This window comes from Asterias rubens, chromosome 15 (assembly GCF_902459465.1).
Source record: "Asterias rubens chromosome 15, eAstRub1.3, whole genome shotgun sequence".
NCBI lineage: Eukaryota > Metazoa > Echinodermata > Asteroidea > Forcipulatida > Asteriidae > Asterias > Asterias rubens.
In genome coordinates, this window is record NC_047076.1 from 1,725,706 (window position 1) to 1,746,789 (window position 21,084).

Sequence of the window (21,084 nt, forward strand, 5' to 3'; positions counted from 1 at the left end):
CTTTGTAGGGGGCGACATTGTGAGGGGCGAGTTTGTACACGGAGGGGCGAGCTTGCTGGAGGGCGACTTTGTAGGGGGCGACTTTGCAGAGGGCGACTTTGCAAGGGGGCGAGATGACTGGCATCGCATGCCCGATACCTCAAGGAGGCAACGAATGCGATTGCCTCCATGCCCCCGGTCATTGCCTTGGTGCCCTTGAAATGCTCCAGTAGAAGTTTACAATATCCATACAGGCCTGCTTACGGATCCCGTTGTGGGGTTCCTGCGATTACTGTTCTAATTCTAAAATGCTGTTTTTGTTTAGTCCAAGTGTGTACATGCGTTTTTGTTCCTTTTTGTGTGTGCTGGTGTGGTGTGTGTCTTGCCAAAGGTGTGTGGTTGCTGTTTAATTTTATTCCCCTTTTTGCTTGTGTATTTTATATAATTTTGTTGTGTATATTAATTGTTGTTCTCTTAATGATGTCCTTTTAATCTTTTTAAAATATTGTATCATAGTTGCAATTCAGTTTTTATGCTGTGATGGCTATTGTCAATAAACCTTTTATCTAGCTATCTATCTATCTATCCCTTTTCGAAAGATTTCTTTCGAGGGGTTCAAGTTGAACAAATATTTCCCTTGCGTGGTCCATTGTTTCATTGTGCAATAGACCCCCACAAGAGCACTTCCGTAAGCTTAATACACACAAGAAACGTCTATTCACGGAAGCGCAGTTTATTTCAGTTGAGGTATTGAAACTGCGACTTAATTGTTATCATATATAAAGTTTATAAAGACCCACTGTTGTTAACATGAATCTCAGAATGTGAAATCTTACTTGAGAAAGAATAATCAATGTGGAATCTGACATATTATTTCCGACTTTTGTATGAAGAAGTCAACAGATTGTAAGTCGTATGCCCAAAGAAGAGAAAACTTCGAAGAAAGGATGAACACAATTGTTCAAACATTAAATTTTGTGCCTTTCTTATCTTACTTAAGAAAGAGTGATTAATTTGGAATCTTAGATAGAGGGAGACATTATTCCCTAAATAACAGAAATATTTCTGTATGAAATATTTATCAAGTGATTACGTTCAGATTTCAAGTAGCGGACCAAAGAGTTCCTCAAAATATTGTAAGTCGTTATAGGCATACATGAGAAAACACTTTGAAGTAACGATGAACAAATTTCTACAAGCATAACTTTTCTTGCCTTTCAAAATCATTTCCAATGATGACAATGATTGAAACGAGTCTACTTTCCTCCATGGTGATGCACCTTCCCCCTATGTGTTTACTATTCATTATGCCGCCCTGAATCCTTTTGAGTTTGAATTCTTTTCTTATAGACTTTGCAACATGACACCCTGGTTTGTTTTAAGAGTTTACACACAGATGAAAAACATGTTTTTACATATATTTATTTCCTTCTAATTTATTCCCTCTCACGGAATGCATGTGTCTGGGAAAAGACAATGACAACTTCAAACCCTACGGTGTGATTTAATTCCAAAGGGATGAGGCATTAGTTCTTTTTCTCTCTTTTCTTTCTAGTCCAAGACGTTTCTGGATTCCGGGATTAACAGATTTTCTAGAAGCTTAAAACGGGACGTAAATGCTGTAGGGACTTGTAGAAGTTTAACTTAACCCTTAAAGTGCACCAGGTTCGACTATTAGTTTGCATGTTTGATTATTTTCTTATCATGAAACCCTCATGAACTCACATAACAAGCTTAACAAAACAGATGATTATAATACTAATAAAGGTATTCGGTATTTGATTCATGTCCGGTTAATTAAGGTATTACTTAAGGATTAACATTAACAGGAAGAACGTCAATCAACTAAGGTAATTAACGGTACTCTCCTTGTGTTTGTTGTCATAACAAACCGAGGGCACAAAAGGGAAATTAGTCGACCTCGACTGCAAAGACATTCCTGGCTTCGTAAAAATCCACAAACAACAAAAATAAACGTAAAGACGAGCAAAGTGTACTGTTCGAAACGTCGAGACCACCTTGGCTCTTTTCAGAGTGACACAAGTTTACTTTTACAGTTGGCCTACTTCTTAAAGGTACTGCAAACGTCAATACCACTCCTCCCAAAGGAGATTTTACACACGGTTGTACCCGTCAGTTTACTCACACAATCATTTCTTTAATAATTAAACCCGGTAATGAGACAATAGCACATTGTTATCTAAACAGATCAAAGTTAGGACGTCGTGACGTCATTGCAAAATAATTGGTTGGGCATTTGCTGAAAGAGTCTTATAAGTGTACTGCAGCCAATTTCACGAAACGCTAGGACTAATCCTATCACGAGTTAGGACGAGTATAAACCCGTCCTAACTTAGGATGGGTTCAATGCGTCCCACGCCTTTGGAAACAGAACTAAACTCGTCCTAAAGTCCTAAGATTAATCCTAAGTTGGAAGAGTTTGGTGAAGTCGACAGCTGGTACCTTCTCTGGCATGATCTAGTCTGATCTATAGTTTCGTTGCTTTTGTTTATAGATTTGTAAATATTTGTTTTCTTTCATAGTCAAATATAAGTCATGCGTGTTTGTGCAATGGGTGAACTCGCTCGATCTAGTTGTTTGTCGATTTTGTTTTAAGGTAATTTTTGTGTTGTTTTTGTCTCGTGTTCACGCCAACGAATTGACCTAAAAATGAAAGTGACAATCCCTGACCAATTTTTCATATTCGTTTTAGGATAAATTTATGTGACATTTGCAAGAAAAACAATTCAGCTTTTAAAAGGAAATCTTTGTTTGGCGGTACGTGAGAGATTTTATACATCAGGTTAAATTCACTTAACATTCATAGAAAACAAGATAGCGGTCCAGTATTTTGAGAACCTTCGTGTGAGTGCTCAAGGTTCACATTAAAATGTATTGCAGTTAGACGAATACAATAAGCACCAGGCTTAATATCAGTCATCTGATATTTTACCCCCAAATCCCCTTTTCATAAAATAGAGACATTTGTCTATGCTTAAACTTCCGTTGATTATTCTTCTTAACAAAGATTCAGAACAGTGCTCAAACACTCAGTTCCTTTGAGACGTTTTTTTTTACAAGTCATTCCTTCATTTATTTTGTGTTAAGGAAGGGTAGAGAGAGACAAGTATAAGATATATTTTGTAGAACAACTAGTGACGAAACATTCTGACTCTGAAGAGTCTATAATTCTAGAGTTGACGGAATGAGGAAAATACTTCAATCCCTGACAAGCAAACCAGTCATGTCAACAAGAAGATTGGATTAAACATCCAACAAAAGTTATTTTATTCGTTACTTTTATTCAATAAATGTTTCCCCAAAATAACAATTGGGTATAGAGACTCCAGATGAATCTCATGGAAAAGTGTCTGGTCAAAGATTGTCCGAATTTCTCGGTTGTCTTATTATCCCCGTGAGGAGCTCAAGCTGACAAGGGAGGACAAGAGTATAGAAGGTCCTAACTCGATTCCAATTTCTCCCACTTGCGTTCATCTGACCACACTACAGTTCTTTTATAACCAGGGCCCATTTTCATAAAGCCTGTAAGCACAAAAATTTGCTTAGCATGAAATTTCTTCCTTGGTAAAAACAGGATTACCAACCGAGTTTTCACGTGATTTTCAGGATTTAGCAAACAACAGCTGAAAAGCAGTATCGAGCAATAAGCAACAAATGAAAATTTGGTTGGTAATCCTGATTTACCAAGGAAGAAATTTCATGCTAAGCAATTTTTTTATGAAATTGGGCCCGTTTGGGAGTGTTATACAGGACAAGGTAAACAACCACTAATACAAGTATATAATATGATCTGTTTGTAGTGAAGATGCAGTCAGAATGAAAAAAGATAACTTAACAATTGGAGAAAAAAAAACATTTCATGCAAAAACATGCACGACAGTCAGGTGAAACTAGACCACAGCACAAACTCGGAACAAGAGTGATGATAGAGTTAGATCACGGCGTTCACTTGACTTACTATCCCATGTGGGTCCGTACAAGAAACACTTTGAATCCACAAAGCCAGACCCGTAAAGCTTTCCCTTCATAGACACTAACCATTCCACTGAGGTTTAATATAGGCCATTGACCACACTCAGCGGAATCAAACCCACGTCTTAAGTCCTGTAAACACGGTATGTGAGCTTACCTCAGGGTTAGTCAGCGGAAGATACATCCCAGTCTTCGACTCTTCATGCTCTCGATTCTTTTCGGTCTCACACTGATTCTAAACTCGTCTTCGGTCTTAAACTGAACGCCTCGGAGTCTTAAGACAAGACTTCCGGAAATTGCGTCTCGCGCTTTATTTAAGGGACGCGTTACCTTGGATCGGGCGAGTTGGTCTATGGAAAACGTTTGTAACCATTTGATATGATATGCATATGGTTTTCCTTTTCCTTTGCGAACTAACACGGTCCATTTTGTGGAGTCAACCAATTTGACAAAAAAATTGACTCCACAAATTGACGTGTAAGGAAAGCAGTGCAACTTCGAGGCATATGTGTGGAACCTAACGTTCTACTTTTAAAACATCTTTCTATCCATATGCATATCATAACAAATGTTTACAAACGTGGTACTCCTCACAGCACATACATAGGCCTTTTTCGAAACCACGGCTTCGGCTTTGGATTCGGCTTCAGGCCCCGTCCTCGTCTAAACCCCTGAGCACGCACATTGTCAAAACAACCACGGGGCCAAGCTATATAGCCTGAACCGAATTCAAAGCCGAAGCCGTGGTTTCGAAAAGGGCCATAGGTAAAACGTTCGCCCTGTTGTGCCCGCCAAACGCGAACAAAAGTCACTTCACTATTCGGTTAATCGACTTTTCGTGTACGGTGTATTCGGTATCGATCTATAATTTCGCAAATTGATGCGGTCTTGAAATGTAAGAGCAGTTGCTAGCGGCAGAGAGTTAGAAGAAGAAAAAAAAACTTTGTCCTCAATATCGACTCCATCAAGCGGATTAATCTGAATAAAGACCCAGACGGGAAGATGTGTAAACAGTTTGATGGCTCGTTTGACGCTAGGTTTAATTCCAAGTCTGTGTATCCGAAGAGCATAGCCAGACGTGCACTTTATGGCAGTTAAGATCAGGACCTAATTTCATGGCTGTGCTTACCGTTAGCAAATGATCGGCGCTTTCGGTTGCACTTACGTCAAGCGTATTTCACGGGTTAGCAGGGAATTTTGCCTTTGCTTGTGCAAGTCAACACGTTGAGAATAGTATCCAAGCAACTTCAAGTTAGCAGTGGAATCTCTCAAGAAAAATACTTAGCATTGTAACACGTCATAAGCCTAATAAAACTGCTTAATTTACTTGGTGGTTAATTAGCTGAAAGAAATCGTAAACCAAATTTACATACAAGACGAATCTAAATTGTCTTTCCTCAGGACAAAAGTGGTCACGCCCTTTACTCAAACCTACCTTCGGAATTTCATGTGATGTAAACATAGATTTTGCAAAAAATATCTTTAGGTCATTAAAGGTCGTCATCATTATTCTGAACATAGGTATCTTCAGGCGTACACGGGGATACCACACAACTTGCACTTTTAATGGTCTCAAGATTTCAGTATACCATCATGATAAATCAAGTTGAAGAAACAATATACATGGCAAAGCTACTTTAAGACAAGATGAATGCAAATCAGGCTGCACCTTTCACGATTGAAGAGCGGTTATTTATTCTAAAGGGCAAGATCGAAAGAGCACTCCTTGAAAATATTTTATCATAAGCAAGAAACACTCAGCCACAGATCATTTCTCTATACCATTCACATTTTCATTTGTAATTACTTACATGGAAATCCGACTCGTGCACCAAAAAGTCCTAGACATCATTTCGATTTGAAACAGAAGCATCAAGTAACAATTCCTGTAAACTCACCCTCTCGGCTCGTTCAAGAAAAAAACAAACCGAATGTTAGAGGGCCAGAGAGGAAAGAAATCTGCTTCCGCGTTTCTCAAGGAATGCTCGTTGTGATATACACCGACAATGGATGGTCGATTGTAGGCAGTGTTTTGCCTAGGTGCTGTGTCTGGGAGAAGCACTCTAAAGAATTAGGCTAACGATCGAGCGGTGAAGCGACCCGTCTATCGATGGGCGATTGAGAGGAAACGAATCTAGTCTCAAGCTTAGTTGGATTTCTCAGGCTTAATCCTGTCTATTGTTGTAATTAGTTTTTCGTCCATGCCCAGTAATTAACCTAATGGCATTGACCTCATCATCCAAAACCATTTCCAAAATTGTCCAGTTGTCTTTGATGTGTGCTGCGGTCCCGTCTTGTTTCATGGAAACAGCTTCTCAAACGTGTTTCATTAATAAAATCTAATTATTTTGTATGTTTCTTTGCTTCGACTCAGAAGTGGGACAACGGAATTTGTATTTGTTTCTCTTTTTTATGGATTTTTTTTTTACTGTGACTCACAAGTTTCGTCTTGTTTAGTATACAGCTTCTAACAAGATTAACACTTTAAGGAGTTTCCATAATTATAATTTAATTATTTTATATACTTCGACACAGAAATGGGGCAACGAAATTAAACTTCCCTAATTTAAATACAGTTCCAGCGAAGCTTTAGTTGTGTCATGGTCAGTTCCAAGTCTTTGAATCATATTTTCATGAGAGGAAAGAGCATTTGACCCACCTTCCCTCGCTGTCAATTAAATTGAGTAACTCTTTTTTTCTCTCGATTATGATCACACCCTTAAAACAGATTGGTTGAGAAAAACTCCGAAGTTTTGGTGAAATACAACCAATGCGGTGTTGGTGTCAAAACCAGTCTACTAGTTAAAATAACTTATCTGTTAAGAACACGAACCAACATTACTTGTTTTTTTTCAATAAATATTGGTAACTTTTTAACCGTTAAAAGCCATTGGACACTTTTTTTTTTAAGTTCACACAGATTTACAAATAACTTATAGGGTTTACAGAAAGACTTCTCTTGAAATATTATTCTATGAAATGCTTTACTTTTTGAGAAAAAATTAAAACAATATCAGTTATCGATATCGAGAATTACGGATTTATTTTAAAAACATGTCATGACACGGCGAAACGTGCGGAAACAAGGGTGGGTTTTCGCGTTATTTTCTCCCGACTCCGATGACCGATTGAGCCTAAATTTTCACAGGTTTTGTTTTTTATATAGACGTTGTGATACACGAAGTGTGGGCCTTGGACATTACTGTTTACCGAAAGTGTCCAATGGCTTTAACAACCCCTTTGTAAAGTTGAGCGTTCCCTATTTGCAAATATCAATCCGTTCATACACAGCAGGGATGAAGAGTAGAAATTGCAAATCAAAAACTCATCTCACAACAACTTCTTCTTAAACATATTGTGCGATCGTTCCATCCAAATACGCCCTACTTTCAACGCAAAGTACAATCACCTCATTATAGTTAATATCGCATTAGTAATGAGAAAAGCAATGTATCTTTACGGCTCTCATAACAAATGTATGAATGTTGTGACACTTAACAAATTGTGTACACACCATGGGGTTTCTGTGTGTATATATAAATCATTAAATTTGCCTTGTTAATGAGCAGTGATAAATGGTCATCATGGTCAACGATGACACTAAGTCATCTTATCCGTGTTAGTTCCATAGCGCTGGGCTTAATGTCATGGGAGCTGTGTTTAATAGGCACACAATTGTTGCTTTTAATAGCAGATAATGGTTAAGCACTATTTCCTGCCAAAGCAGCTCTGTGAATTTAGGCCCTGAGCTCAAGTTCATAAAGCCTAAATCAGCACACAAATTTGCTAGACACAAATATAGGTTGCTATCCATAATTTCATTAAGTTTACATTGTTGTCACTGGTGCCTCACTCAATATTTGCTTAGCAAAGAAACTTAACAGCTTTATGATTGGGCCCTGATCGTCAGCTGGGAATACATAGCAATTCATCAGGCCACCAGCGGCCAAAGCATCTTGTAATTTTTCTGTCAAAGACTGGCTTTCTCCTCTTGGCTTTCTCATCACGATTGAAGACGCCAAGCGATATCTTCAGCTTCTATGAAACTGAGACCTTCTCAATTCTTTTCCTCTCAGTGAATGAGATTGCAATGGCTCATCAATCGCGTCTTAAGACGGTGGCGCCTCAAGAAAAAAGATAGGAGAAAACGAAGAAAAAAACCTCCTAGCAAATACAGTGAGAAGTGACGGGGTCGGGTTCCCGGTTTTCCCGGACTAGTTTTGTCGATCCTGGTGACTTGGTGTCCGATAGTGCATTAATGTCGTATCAGTTACACGTATTTTCACCGGATAATCTCTTGCTCGGAACACCCTTGATCGTGAGTATAGGTTTAATCGATCCGGTGGTTTTGGTGTTGTTCCGGATTTGACTCGGGTGCCAGGGGCGCCCCGGGTTGAAGGGGGGGGGGGGTCGTGAGCTCTCGCCCCTGGACGGGGAGTGAACATTAACTGCGTAAAAAACTTAAGAAGTCAAATCACTTCACGGTCATTTATATTCTTGGTATAGAGGGGAATAGGTCGATTTTTAGTTCGGATGGGATTGAGACTATAACCAAACAAGCGTAAAAAGGCGCACTTCGTTCCCAGGGCGTGATAGATTTCGCCGCGCCATTTTCTCCAGCATGCTTTGCTCGCTCAAATCGATGGGGTGCGCTGCCCATGGTAGCGAGGCTGTAAAAAGGGCGTTTTTTGTTGTAGTATTCGGATAGGATTTGAAGGGTGTGTGCGATTTGGGGAAAGTTTGTTAATATGTTATTATGAATAATATTGTCTAACTTTCTGACATGCCATCAAACTGTTCGTAAAATTATACACAGATACTGGATGCATGTGAGTACATTGTTACAGTCACAAGGTAAAATCGGGACTATTCCATTTTACGAGGCAATTGTTTTTTACATAAACACAAAACCACACATAACTCGTCCACTCCATCACACTCTGACAATTCTACAACCCCCTTCTACACAACTTGAACCCCATTTAGACAAAAACCTTCTCCTCCGTGACATGACCTTGTCCCGTTTGGACAAACTGCCGGGAGCGATTATATTGGAAACGACGCTTAGTAGTGTCCAATAATTATCCATATTGGATTCCAACATAAAATGTTGGGGCGTCTCGGAATCGGAAGCATGTCAAAATAAATGATGACACGTCACGCGTTTTACAACAACCAAAGGGCAATAAACTATGTATCTGTGTGGTATTTTCTAGGATGTCAAATCATGTTAAATTACATCAGTGATAATAAAGGTGGTTTTTGGGGGGGCTTTTCTAATAAAAAAGGTAAATCTAAAGTCGGAACCATTCCCTAGTGAACCCGACTTCAAGCTGAAAGGGTTCAAAATCCGGAAAACTCGGCAGCATGAGAACATGACACATGATTTGTCAGAGGTGCGTATTGGATAACATTGGTTGTATTACATCATATTGGATTGGATTATATGCACACTATACAAGATCCATTTGCGAGTACTGAATCAAACCAACGTATCCCGGAACTCCCCTGGGGTTAAGTGTGCTAAAAGATCCGATCACTGGGATCGAGGTTGTATACATGACACCTTGGATCGACTGTGTTCAAGCAAATACCTCAACATGTACATGGTGTATTACATGAGCTTTATATACGATCAAGTTACCATGACTTCACACTGTGAACTTGTTTCTGAGACGCAAGAGGCGGCAAGTTGTTAAATAAGGGTGATGAAAAGAGAACACAACTTTTCAATATTTGGTTACAAAGTTTGTTTGCTAATGTGATTACTCCTGTAGACGCTGGCAACTCGTATTACCGTATGGAGTACGACAAGACCCAACGGGTACCATTGATACCGGTATTCTATAACAAAAAAGGTTTCTCCAGTTACCAGCGAAAAAAAAGAAAGAAAGGGCGGGATCCGACTTGGCGGCTACAGCTGCGGCTACGGCTGTTGCTATGGGTATTCCTTCCTTCATTGTAGGCCTACACATTATGATAACACATAGCCGCAGCCAATGATGTGGCTTTAAGTTGTACCGTCAGTTAAAGGTCCTAATTCTGGAGTGCCCCTTAGTTTTCGATTTGACTTGTTGATAAAGTCTCTCTACATCTTGAAATGGTTCTTAAAACACTTCTGAAGTGATTGACACTATCATAACGACTGTACTTTTCACTTGCGTGCTTTGCTATTAACACAGAACCGAAAGCAGTCTTCAATCACACATTCTATGTACATCAAGATCCCCATCACTATTTTATTAAACACGCCACACCGACCATGCAAGCTTGAAAGAACCAGGCTCAAGACGGTATAATGATAAGCAGAGGATGTACTTTACATCTTAAGAGCACCTTGGCAGTCTCAAGTCCCGTTAACATCCTCTGGGGGTATGATTGATGAGATCCAAACCGGATCAAACGGAACAAGCTCCTTAAGTTCCTGTCATAATGAAAAGTTTCTATAACCCCCTGTTGTTAATGTTGCTTTATGGTTTAATATTTACTCAGGCAGTATTGACCTTCGATCAAGTTTAATACTTAGGGACCATTTAATAATCTTCATTCATAATGTAAATCAAGTCGTTGCGAATTACTTCTCCTGCTGCACGCTCGAGGTTCAAGTTTGATTCTCAGAGAATGATTTAAAGTGATGCTCAGTTGACGTTTAGTTTTGTTGTGGGAACACCAACATTACAAGTTTTTGACTTGAGATACTGTAAATACTACTTGTATGTGTCATTTTTAGTTGTAATGTACAATTGAGCGTAAAACATGATTTCTGTTTTTTTTTCTCACCCACTTGCTTTTCTGAGATTGGGAACAAATAGCCATTCCCACACCTGTACTACTCAATCTTTAAAACTCCGTGCCAAGTGCATATTTCCTTCCATCATTTTATCTAGACTGTTACCTTCAACTCCCCTGGGTTATTTTCATCTTCAGTATTTGTTCTTGTAGCCTTTTACCAAAGGTGGCTTTTAGCCTTTGTGAGGAACTTTCTTTCCATTTTACTGTCATATTACATTCCTCTAGATTTCCTTCAATCCACACTTGACATCACTCACTTGTTTCCCCATGCTATATGGGCTAATGATTTTGAACAGTCTCTCTCATCTTTGTATGGAATCTGTTAGTTGATCTGTAATTCTAAAAGTCTTTAGACGTAACCATGCCTACGAATTGACCCTTGAAATGAAAGTGACAATCCTGACCAATTTTTCATCTTCGTTTAAGGATAAATTTATGTGACATTTACAAGAAAAACGTATCAGCAATAGTCTTTGTTTGCAAATACGTGAGAGGTTTATACATCAGGCAGAAATCGCTTAACATTCTTATATAAAAAAGAATCCGGTCTATAGTATTTCGAGTACCTTCACATGGGTGTTCAGGGTCACATGCGCAGCACCGAGGCTTTAGCACTTCCTTACTGAAACTGTGACATTTTCAAACCCACTTGGCAGAGTCATGAAAAGTTTAAAAACTCATCCGCGCACAAAGAAGCATTTTTACTTATTAGTGATGCCACTTCCATTGTTTATTACTAGTTTTGTTGTCATTGTTATTATCATTGTCGTCATTGTTATTTTCATCAATGCTGTATTTGTTCTACCTGTCTGTCCATCAGGCATCTCACCACATGCCTTGGCCTCTAGATGATACCTCCACATACTTAATTAGTTTTCTGCTTTGTAAAAATGTTTTCTTCTTCGTTACTACTTAAAGTCATTCTTTTGACTATGTATACTGTTTGGAAATGTTCATGAAGTTTGTAAAACGAGTTTGACTTGAAGATGTTATGTTTTGTCATGTTATGTTTTGTTACCAACGTTAAGGAAAATCCCCGTAGTGTTCATATAGGGGTATCAAGTTAAGTTGGAATATCCTTTTATATGTATCATGAAGTTAACACCAACCTCAATTATTTCAGCTTGACTTCAAAACGCGCATGCGATAATCGCCAAGGCATGTTGCCGTTTAGAAAGAACATTTGATTAAACGCGATCACCTTGTGTCGAGCTAAGCTCCAATTGTGTTAGTAATGATTTCAGAATAGCGTCACTTTCGTTCTAGTTCTCTTCTGATTATCTTGCTCCTCTGTCTATAAATTATTCCCCTTGATTGAATTCCCCTGATCCAGTAACCGCAAAAGGGGTACCTTCACATTATACAACTTTCGTTTCCACACAATTATTTGGTCATAAAGGCATTTAGGTATTCAAATCAGACGCGGTCTACTCGTGTGTAGTATACGCGGAGCAGAAAACACCCGTAAGGGGAGTGTGGAGGAGTTTTCCCACCGGAATGAGTGTAAGGGTCATGCGGGAATTGTGGAGGTGTTTTGCTGAATAAACAACGCTTCAGATTTTACCCGAAGGCAAAAATGAAGACATACTTCATCCAGACGAAACACTAACTGTATCAATTAAGCAAAGAAGGGGAAAACAGGTCTGTAAAGTCATTTAAAGAGTGAGGCAATTTTGGCCTCTGAATCACTTTTTACCTCATGTTCACTTTTCACCTCATGTTCAATCTGAACATTTGATTAAATATTCGACCATGAGGCAAGTGTTACCGTAACGACAATAACTTGACATGCAAAGCATAGATACAGGAATCGTTTTAGTTGACCTACATGTGTAAACAGCTGTGTGACCGTTGAGACTAACTACCGAGGACCTTTATTAACACAATATATAACTCAATTCAATGTTTATTGCCCGTATAATGGAATTTTGCTTTGTCGAACTTGTTCAAACAATTACAGAAAATTGTTGACAAGGTGTAAATCTGCATTTAAAAACCTATTTAATTGAAAACTTCCCGAATCCTTGACCCCGTTTCATCACTAGCTGACTAGTTCACAATAAGATGGGGACAAAATCTGAACCTTAGAACTTGCTCGCCCTTCATGTCTTCCGCAGCATCTAATTGCCTAGCGTGGATACCCTGAGTATCTGAGGAACACTCGACGCGGAAGATAACCGATTGTAAAGATGCTGCCAGATCGTATTGAGGCCTCAAGACACGTAGGGACAGTCCTCTTAAACCTTGCTTGATGTGTGTACCTCCGCGTGTAATTGCCGCGTCATCATGAACCACAATCTGACGGACCAAGGCGCGGGTAAAAAAAAAAAGCGCCGGTAGAAAAAAGCGCGGGTAAAAAAAGACTGGGAAACCCTACAGATCCGATCGAACGGTGCACCATTATGCAGCCGAACGGACCTGTCCTATCGAGCCGCAATGTTTAACCTTTCCAGATCCCTTTCCTATTTTTCTGACCGATACACAACAAAGGCTCGAAGACATTATTGCTCAGGCAGCTCTGACAGTCCACCTCTGAATTTTTATAGCTTCCTGGTCCTAAGTGCAACATCGATAATTTCCCCGTAGAATACGCATGTAGAAACTGGTAAACACTTACCTTGGTATTGCTTGGACTGCGCCGTGGTGCAGGCCGCGTTGGCTAACACGTCTTTCTTGCCGTCCAGCCATTTCAAATTTGTAGAATGATCCCGTAAGTGATGATGACTTTTTGAACGTAGTGTCTTAAACTTAACAGTCAGATTTCTGATAGAGTCCTAATAAAATAAATATAAGTTTCGTGGCTTCAGTGTTTCCGAAATCAGTTATCTAAACTATAGTAAAACGCTCGGATGAGGCCAGCTTTCGACTGCGTCGTCCTTGCGTCGTCAAAGTAGAACGCTGCCCTTTCAATCTGATCGAAGTTTAAACCACCTCGATTTAACCGAAGTTTAAATCTCTCAAACTCTGATCCACCACTCTGTTCACACGGTCATTGCAAAGTTGCTTCTCACTTGTGTATATCAGCTAGTTGAAAGAACATAGCTGATTCTTGCTCTCCTGTATATAGCTCAGTCTACACGCAAATCGCGTCACACGCAATAAGTCGTAATCAAAGGGCATGCTTTGCTAGCCTCGCTGAACACTTAGGTCCTCCGATGAAATGTGCGACGAACTGCAAGCGTCTTGAAGTTTAAAGTCATCTTTTATCCCTCTGCAATACAGTGGGCAATTAGAGGTTGTATTCCTTACTCGTCGCGGCGTATAACAAATGTTCCGGCCTATTCACAAACAGGCGTTCCGTTTTGACATTTATTAAATCGTGTGCCCAAGGATACTTGGTGAGCGCTGAATTTTCAACCGGAACATCACGGATTGTCCACATCTGGGACGCGGCGATCTGTAATGAGCATGATAACTCCGGAGAACCCCACTGATTGATGACTGTTAGTAGAGAGGGAGCGAGAGAGACCAGCTGATGTATCTTGGAGATAAAATGATATCATTGAGACGCTGTATGAGACGTGATGTACAGTGCGATGACTTCTTAAGACGGTACTCAACAATTCAACTCGTACACTTCTCTATATATCAAATAATAGAGAAATGACCCTCTATGATGGAACAGTAAACTTCTTATACCGGTTAATTAACAACATATTGTACTGATAAATAATAAACATTGCTTGGTGCAAAAGATGCACATTCAAGACACACCGAGCACGTCAGTGAGCGGCTTAGCGTTAGTCACCATCAGGCGCCTTCAGTTTTTACATCTCCGAGAATCATGGACCCATCTGCGTGAGGGCTCCTTTTAATAGCCCGGGCAGAGAGTGGCAAATCGATCGGGGGAGGGGCTGCCAGTATCACCGCTAAGTCACTACAGCTAGAGAGTGTTCACATGCACATTATGGTGAATCTTATGGGCTGTATAAATGTAGACTACTGCTTGCTTGATGAACGACGTACGTCGACACACGTCTCTGTGGACATCTTTGCAGTGATGGTGTTTACTGGGAATCAAACCAAGCCTTGCTGATACACGTACTGTTTTACATTTGATCATTTCGTGGTATCCTCAGTTGAATGATAAATCAAAAGTGCCATTCACTGAATTTAACATTTTTACACTTGCCTCTGAATTCTCGAGAACGCTTGTTTTCCGTGGATGATTAGTGAAAGAGATCCAATCTTAATTTTGTTTTGAGGAATATTTTCTTTGGACAGGATGATTTTGTGAACTTTTTGTAAATGCAACTCCTAAGTTAAATGGTACCTCCAAAAGTGACCTCCACTTTCAACTGTATTCTCAAGGCTCGTTTTTATTTATTTATTCGACTATGTTTTAGTCATATTTAGCCTAGGATTTTGTAAAGCCAAACCCTGTCTGTGTAACTTGGTTATTTTGTCCTTTCTTCTGTTTGTCTTTCGCACTCCCTAGTAGGTAACGAAGCCAATTTCAAATCCATTCAAAGGCATACATACGACTGCGTTTGTGCACTATAAAAGCCCTCCCATGGCAGAATTGACCCAGATTTCGTATCTCGTGGGGCTCGACCCATGTCTAGGTCAGGCTGACCCGGATTATGTGTTAAAATTACCCAGAATTAGGTCAAACTGACGCTGTATCCGAGTTGTAATCGTTATTATAATAATCAGTTGTGCTCGCATTTTTCTGAGTCAGTCTGACCCAGAAAAAGTCCACTGGGACCCGGAATCCGGGTCAATAATGACCCAGGAGATTATTACAACAAGCAGGGAATCCTTATACCAACATGTGTCAGACGCGATGTTGTGCCATTATGATACATCAACCAATTAGCCGTAAATGAAGGGGTGTTTTCATTTCAGCCACTGAGCCATCAGTTCGCATTTAAAGGGAAAGAACCTATTTAGCGATCACTCTTAAAAATAATGACAACACAAACCTACTTGGCTTATATAGCAGTACATCAGCTTTCGATACTATAAAGCATTGTGAGGACCATTTCGCTGCGGTAATGTGGTTGTGGAAAAAGATGTGAGTTTGTATCCCCCTAAATGTGAATCTGAGAGTCATTGCTCTCAGATACGTTTGATTTCTCAAACTGTGTAATGGATTGTTCTACCTGCGTGGACATGGCCGCTCCGGAGTTTCGGCGATGACTAAAAAACGCGACCACCTTTAGAAATGAAATTTTCACTAGGTTTGTTTTATTAATAATAATATCGAAGTATTATATAGCGCACGTATCTACCAAACAAGGTACTCAAGGCGCTGAGCATATACAAACTTTCAGAAAGATAGGATTGCACAGATGAGTTCTGAGACCCAATTATGTAGCACCGTATAAGGGTTTACAAGAGGCTACGGCGCATACAGCAGTCACAGCCAGGAACACCGGGGTGAACCCCCTTCTCTTTTTGATAAGCGCACCAGGTTATTTGCATGCGTTACACAACACATGGGACCAACTGCTTTACGTGCATTCATAATATGGGAGTAATCAATCGCACGGTTCAAAAATCCAAAGATGTAACTTCCCTTTAACAGCAAAACATCCTATCAGAGTTTATACCATTTTAAATCTTAAAACTGTACAGCCGTTTGCCCACCAATAATGATAACAGACCAACCACAACACACACTCTCAGGAATCAGCCATTGGCGCCTAAACCGCCCTAAAGGCACAAAATGATTGCCCTAGTAACAACAGCGTGTACGCTATGATAACGGTGCTCAGGCGATAACGGCTGCTGATGATGAGACATTTAATAATCAGCTGTAATTTTAAAAACATATTTAACGAGGAGACTGTCAGCTTCCTTGAACGAATGGATAAGTTGGTTATATGTTTACAAATGCACATTAGATATAAATTGCTTTCTGGGTTTTGATTTATGAGTACACTCGTCTGGAGAGAGATTGAGTGCTTAAAAGCCAGATATAATGATAGACGATACATAAGTACATGTTAGTAAGTATTAAAAAAAAAATACATGGTTTGTATGAATTTCCCACTCAATTCCTTTAAAATAAATGTGTACACAAAGACAGCCAGAGTTGAAAGGGTTACGGACTGCTAATAGTGTAATCATGATTTGACCTTTATAGAGGTCAGACCAATCGTAGTCTGATTACAAAGTATGACCCCTGACCCACTCAGCGGAGACTTTAAGGGTTTGACCCAAATACAGAAGTAGGCTAAATACGCACTCGTTTACAAATCAAAAAAGGACGGCCGCCGGCCTAAGCCGCATTTAAACATTAATTCTCAAAGCTTTTCCGTGAATTGTTTCCATGTCATTACCACGACAGTCCGCCAAGGATGGATAACTATTGATAATTCTTTCCCTCAATACTCCCAGGTTTTAGATCAATGCAACCAGAGGCTGATTGTAGGTTAATATTTGCTATTAGCAATAATTAACCGCGCTTTATCCTGTTGTTGTCCGAAGCTGGTTCGTGTTTGGGTCCAAGTTGCCTCGTGGGGGAGAAATATTGAGATCTAACGGCCGGTCATTAATGTCTGAACACGCTGCGCGGGCCGTACTTGAGTAGACCGACTGTGGGGAATTGGACCGTAAAAATCCCCGTCTGAATTTTAATTTAATTTACTTCGGATTATTCAACAAGTGCGCACAGTAGTTTCCGAACTAAATGAAATCAGCCAAGACAAACATTTAGTGTTGACACAAGACGAATTGCGTTCTAGTGACAAAGTGGAAATGCACGATTGTTTTTTGTTCTGTGTGTCTTTATTCTTGATCACGTCTCGTAAGAGATAGCAATTCATAGAATTCTAAGAAAAGTTATCTCTCAAGGGTGCAGTTCTCCCTTTTGCACAAAGATTGGAAATGTACACCAGAAAATAATATAAACAATCTTAATAGGTGCCGTACGAATAAAGCGGACTCTGTGTTAGGCGAAAATTACAAGTTTGTGTATAAGTCGTAATCGACTTCTTTTTTTTTGGGGGGGGGAGCTTGTCAATGTCAAACCTTGGGACTAATAACTTCTACTATTATACAAATATTGACTGCTTCAAGTGCTATGGTTAAAACTATGACTCCCGAGGTGATCCCCGGAGGGTTTTATTTTCCCGAGGCGAAAATAGAACGCTCCGGGGATCACCTCGGGAGTCATAGTTTTAACCATTGCACGAGTAGAAGTAGTCAACATTTGTTTTATAACACCCCAAACATTTCTAAATACTGAATGCTATCATCCACGGACGACGCGAATGCAGATTGCGAAAACTTTTTGTCATGTAATCCGAAATGGTTACAGACCATTAATTTATCATCCTCGTACACGCAACGGACGTCTGGGTACTGCACGCCGTGTGATAGTCTTCGCACTATCACACGGCAAACCGATGCACTATCACACGGCCGTCGTCTAGTAAAACTACGACATATCATGTGACGCGCTCTAAACCGATGAAAAGGCAGAATATTGGTAAGGGGTGTTATAAATTCTTATATACCGCTTTTTTTACACCCCTATAAAGCGCTCATTTTTGTGTCCTGCAAGGTTTATGTGGAGCATTACGTTTTTGAAGTGGGACCTATAGAATCGTGTAGTGGTTTACAAGGTGCTGTGGCGCAATATGCGCCCGATCATACCAGAAACACCTGTCCATACCCATTATCTTTACGATAAAGTGTCCTGGGTTCTTTTACGTGTAATACACAACACATGGGATCAACGGCTTTACGTCCCATCCGCAGGACGCAATAATTTGGGCACGTGTCTTGCTTAAGGAAACAAGTGTCACAATCAGGACTCGAATCCACACTCTGCTGATCAGAAACACCAGAGCTTGAGTTTGGTGTTCTTATCCGCTTGGCCACGCAACGGAAAGGCTGATCTAATTCCGATACCCTTTTCGTATTGAGCTGTACCCCCAAAAGTTACCAAGTCTCATCTCTCATGTTGCAAGTCATGTATCTCTGACATTGTTAACTGGATTGAAGAAATCTCCCACCAGCCTCTACTGATGGTAATGATGTCAACCAGAAGGAAAAAAAAACGAATACAATTGGATCTTCACTCTTGAGATTCGACCATCTTACAACGCCATTCCCATGTGGTATCCCCATTCTGATCTTCCTCATCTGCTATTGTCCACCAAAGTTCAAGATCCCTGTATTAAGGAAGTCTCCATTTCTAAAGCAATTCTGCGGTCAAAAAAGAAGAACCCCAACGCGAGGCCCAGACACAGAGACCAGTGGTGTAACATGTCAGTATCGCTCACAAATTGAAAGGAATCTCGCTGGAACTATGGCGGCATCGTATACCAGAGAGTCTCTACGGAAAGATTTCGTCCGAATTGCACTTTATCCTAATCAATTCAGTCGTTGCTTTATCCGTGCTTGCTACGTCGGTATTTTCACCATGCTCTTCGGCGTCTGTTTTTTTTTTTTTTTTTTTTTTTTTTGAAGGGACGAGAAAGAAACCAGAGTTGCCGAATGGAATGGTTTTTCTTGTCCATCTACCTAATGACTGAGAAGCAGTTCAATTCCCTTTTTTTTTTCTTTTTTTTTTTAAGAAGGAACAAAAAATGTTGCAGCGTGCCACCCCGCGAGACATCGATTTCCAGAAAAGAAATTCAAGTTTGAATAAAAGAGTCTTGCGAGAGGACGAACTGGATCAATTTATGCAGGTGGAGAACACAGTAAATGTGTATTGCCGATGCTCTCTCCAAGAATTGCAGTCGGAAGCAAGTTTATTGCCCAAGACGGTTTTGTTATCTTGCACTTCATCTTAAAGGGAAGGCCCACCATTGTTGCTTTATTTTCATGTGGACCCACTCTCTGGAATGACTTACCACAACGAATTCTTATTCTAGTGTTGAAAGTTTTCATATTAAGTTTGAAAACATCGTCGTGTGCCCGGCAAAAGGGCGTAAGGCCTTACGCCCTTTTGCCGGGAACATAAAGTAGTTCGTCCCAGTAACAAAAGGACGTAAGCAACAAAATGGCTCCTGACATGAAAAATATGTCATTTTTGTTTGTTCTTTTGCTAGAATTACCCTGAAGACATGTTTCCCCATTCCCCATGCAGAATTTAACCTTTCTAGAATGACTTTTGCATGGCAACAAATTTACCAAACTTTCCCGCTCATAATTCTTGAAACACAAATTTTAACATAAATTGCTTACGTCCTTCTGCCGGGAACTTTCCCTTACGTCCTTTTGCCGGGCACACGACGACATACTTTTTACGATATGGCTTTTTGTAATGGCTTTCTGTCTGATTCTCCTCTTTCTTTACTGTGTGGGGGTTCTTTCTCATGCGCCAGCAACTTATTTTGTGGATTTTGTGCAATAAAAATACTTTGTTTTCTTATAAATTATTTCTCAAAGGAACGCTCTCCTTCGCCTTTAAAAAAACATTTCTAGTCCTTGGATGGTGGTCGTACTTTCTGTTGTATAAGCTATTCTGACAATACTTGATGGATGAGAACGCACACGATGGAAGAGTTATATTCAGTGTGATGAGTGTTAATTACAAATTACATCAGATGGACGTAGCAAATGGTGCATGCATGTATGACTTTGTTTGCGTCTATAATATGGATGTTCATAAACTAAGCATGATAGCTATATGAAACAAGGTGATGGCGCGATGGTAATATAGCAAATAATATACAATACCCCATCAGCTTTGAATTATTAGTCATACACCTCTTAACATAAAGCCAACCGTTGTAGCTAAGCACAACAAACTTATGCTTACTGGAGTGATTTTACCAGTCAAAACATAATGTCTCATGTACCATGTGTGACTGGTATCCTGCTCATTTCTGCTAAGCAAACATAACATTGTTCAGCAATGTTTTCTGATTAAGCAGCTCTATGAAGTAGAAAGGTTTGCGGTAACACCATGTAATGTCTATCTTTAATGAGTTTGGGTGGTTCTGAAAAGAACCGTTGGTTTCAACTCGATGTTTCGATCAGTATGCTCTTATCGTCTTCTGGAGAAAGCTTTCTAAAGCAGTTCGTGTTTTTTGATCAATGGAAATAATAGAGCTATACAAATTGTGAGGGCTTGGGTTGGAAAGCTTGTTTGTTTGACTCCATCAGAAAGCACTTTTTTTGTTTTCCCCCTTGGGAGTATTAAACAAATTATTTGTGAAGTTTCCTACATGGAAAAATTAACTTGCCTGTAGGAGTGACAGAGGGCTTTTCTTTTTTTAACCTCCTGAGTCTAAGGCAGCCCCACGGCGCACCCACTGGGTTTATCTCGTCAGTCAAGGCCTCGCAATGTTTACACTTGACTTTAAAGACCCTGGACACCTTTGGTAATGTTGTCAAAGAACAGTCTGCTTAATTTCT

At 39.9% G+C, this 21,084-nt stretch overlaps 1 protein-coding gene across 4 annotated transcripts in view; it reads right to left on the bottom strand.

The window, feature by feature from the left end:
• The window catches only part of LOC117299934 (calcitonin gene-related peptide type 1 receptor-like), a 40,592-nt gene extending 25,965 nt beyond the window's left edge, over window positions 1–14,627 (bottom strand). Inside the window, exon 1 of one of the 4 annotated variants that reach the window (XM_033783544.1) lies at window positions 13,382–14,627. In XM_033783544.1, the coding sequence (XP_033639435.1) occupies window positions 13,382–13,452 (71 nt within the window). In that variant the 5' untranslated portion in view covers window positions 13,453–14,627. Of the gene's footprint in view, window positions 1–4,129; window positions 4,257–5,783; window positions 5,861–13,381 lie in introns of those variants that run through there. The other 3 variants (XM_033783546.1, XM_033783545.1, XM_033783547.1) reach the window with 3 other exon arrangements.
• Between the last annotated feature and the right edge of the window lie 6,457 nt (window positions 14,628–21,084).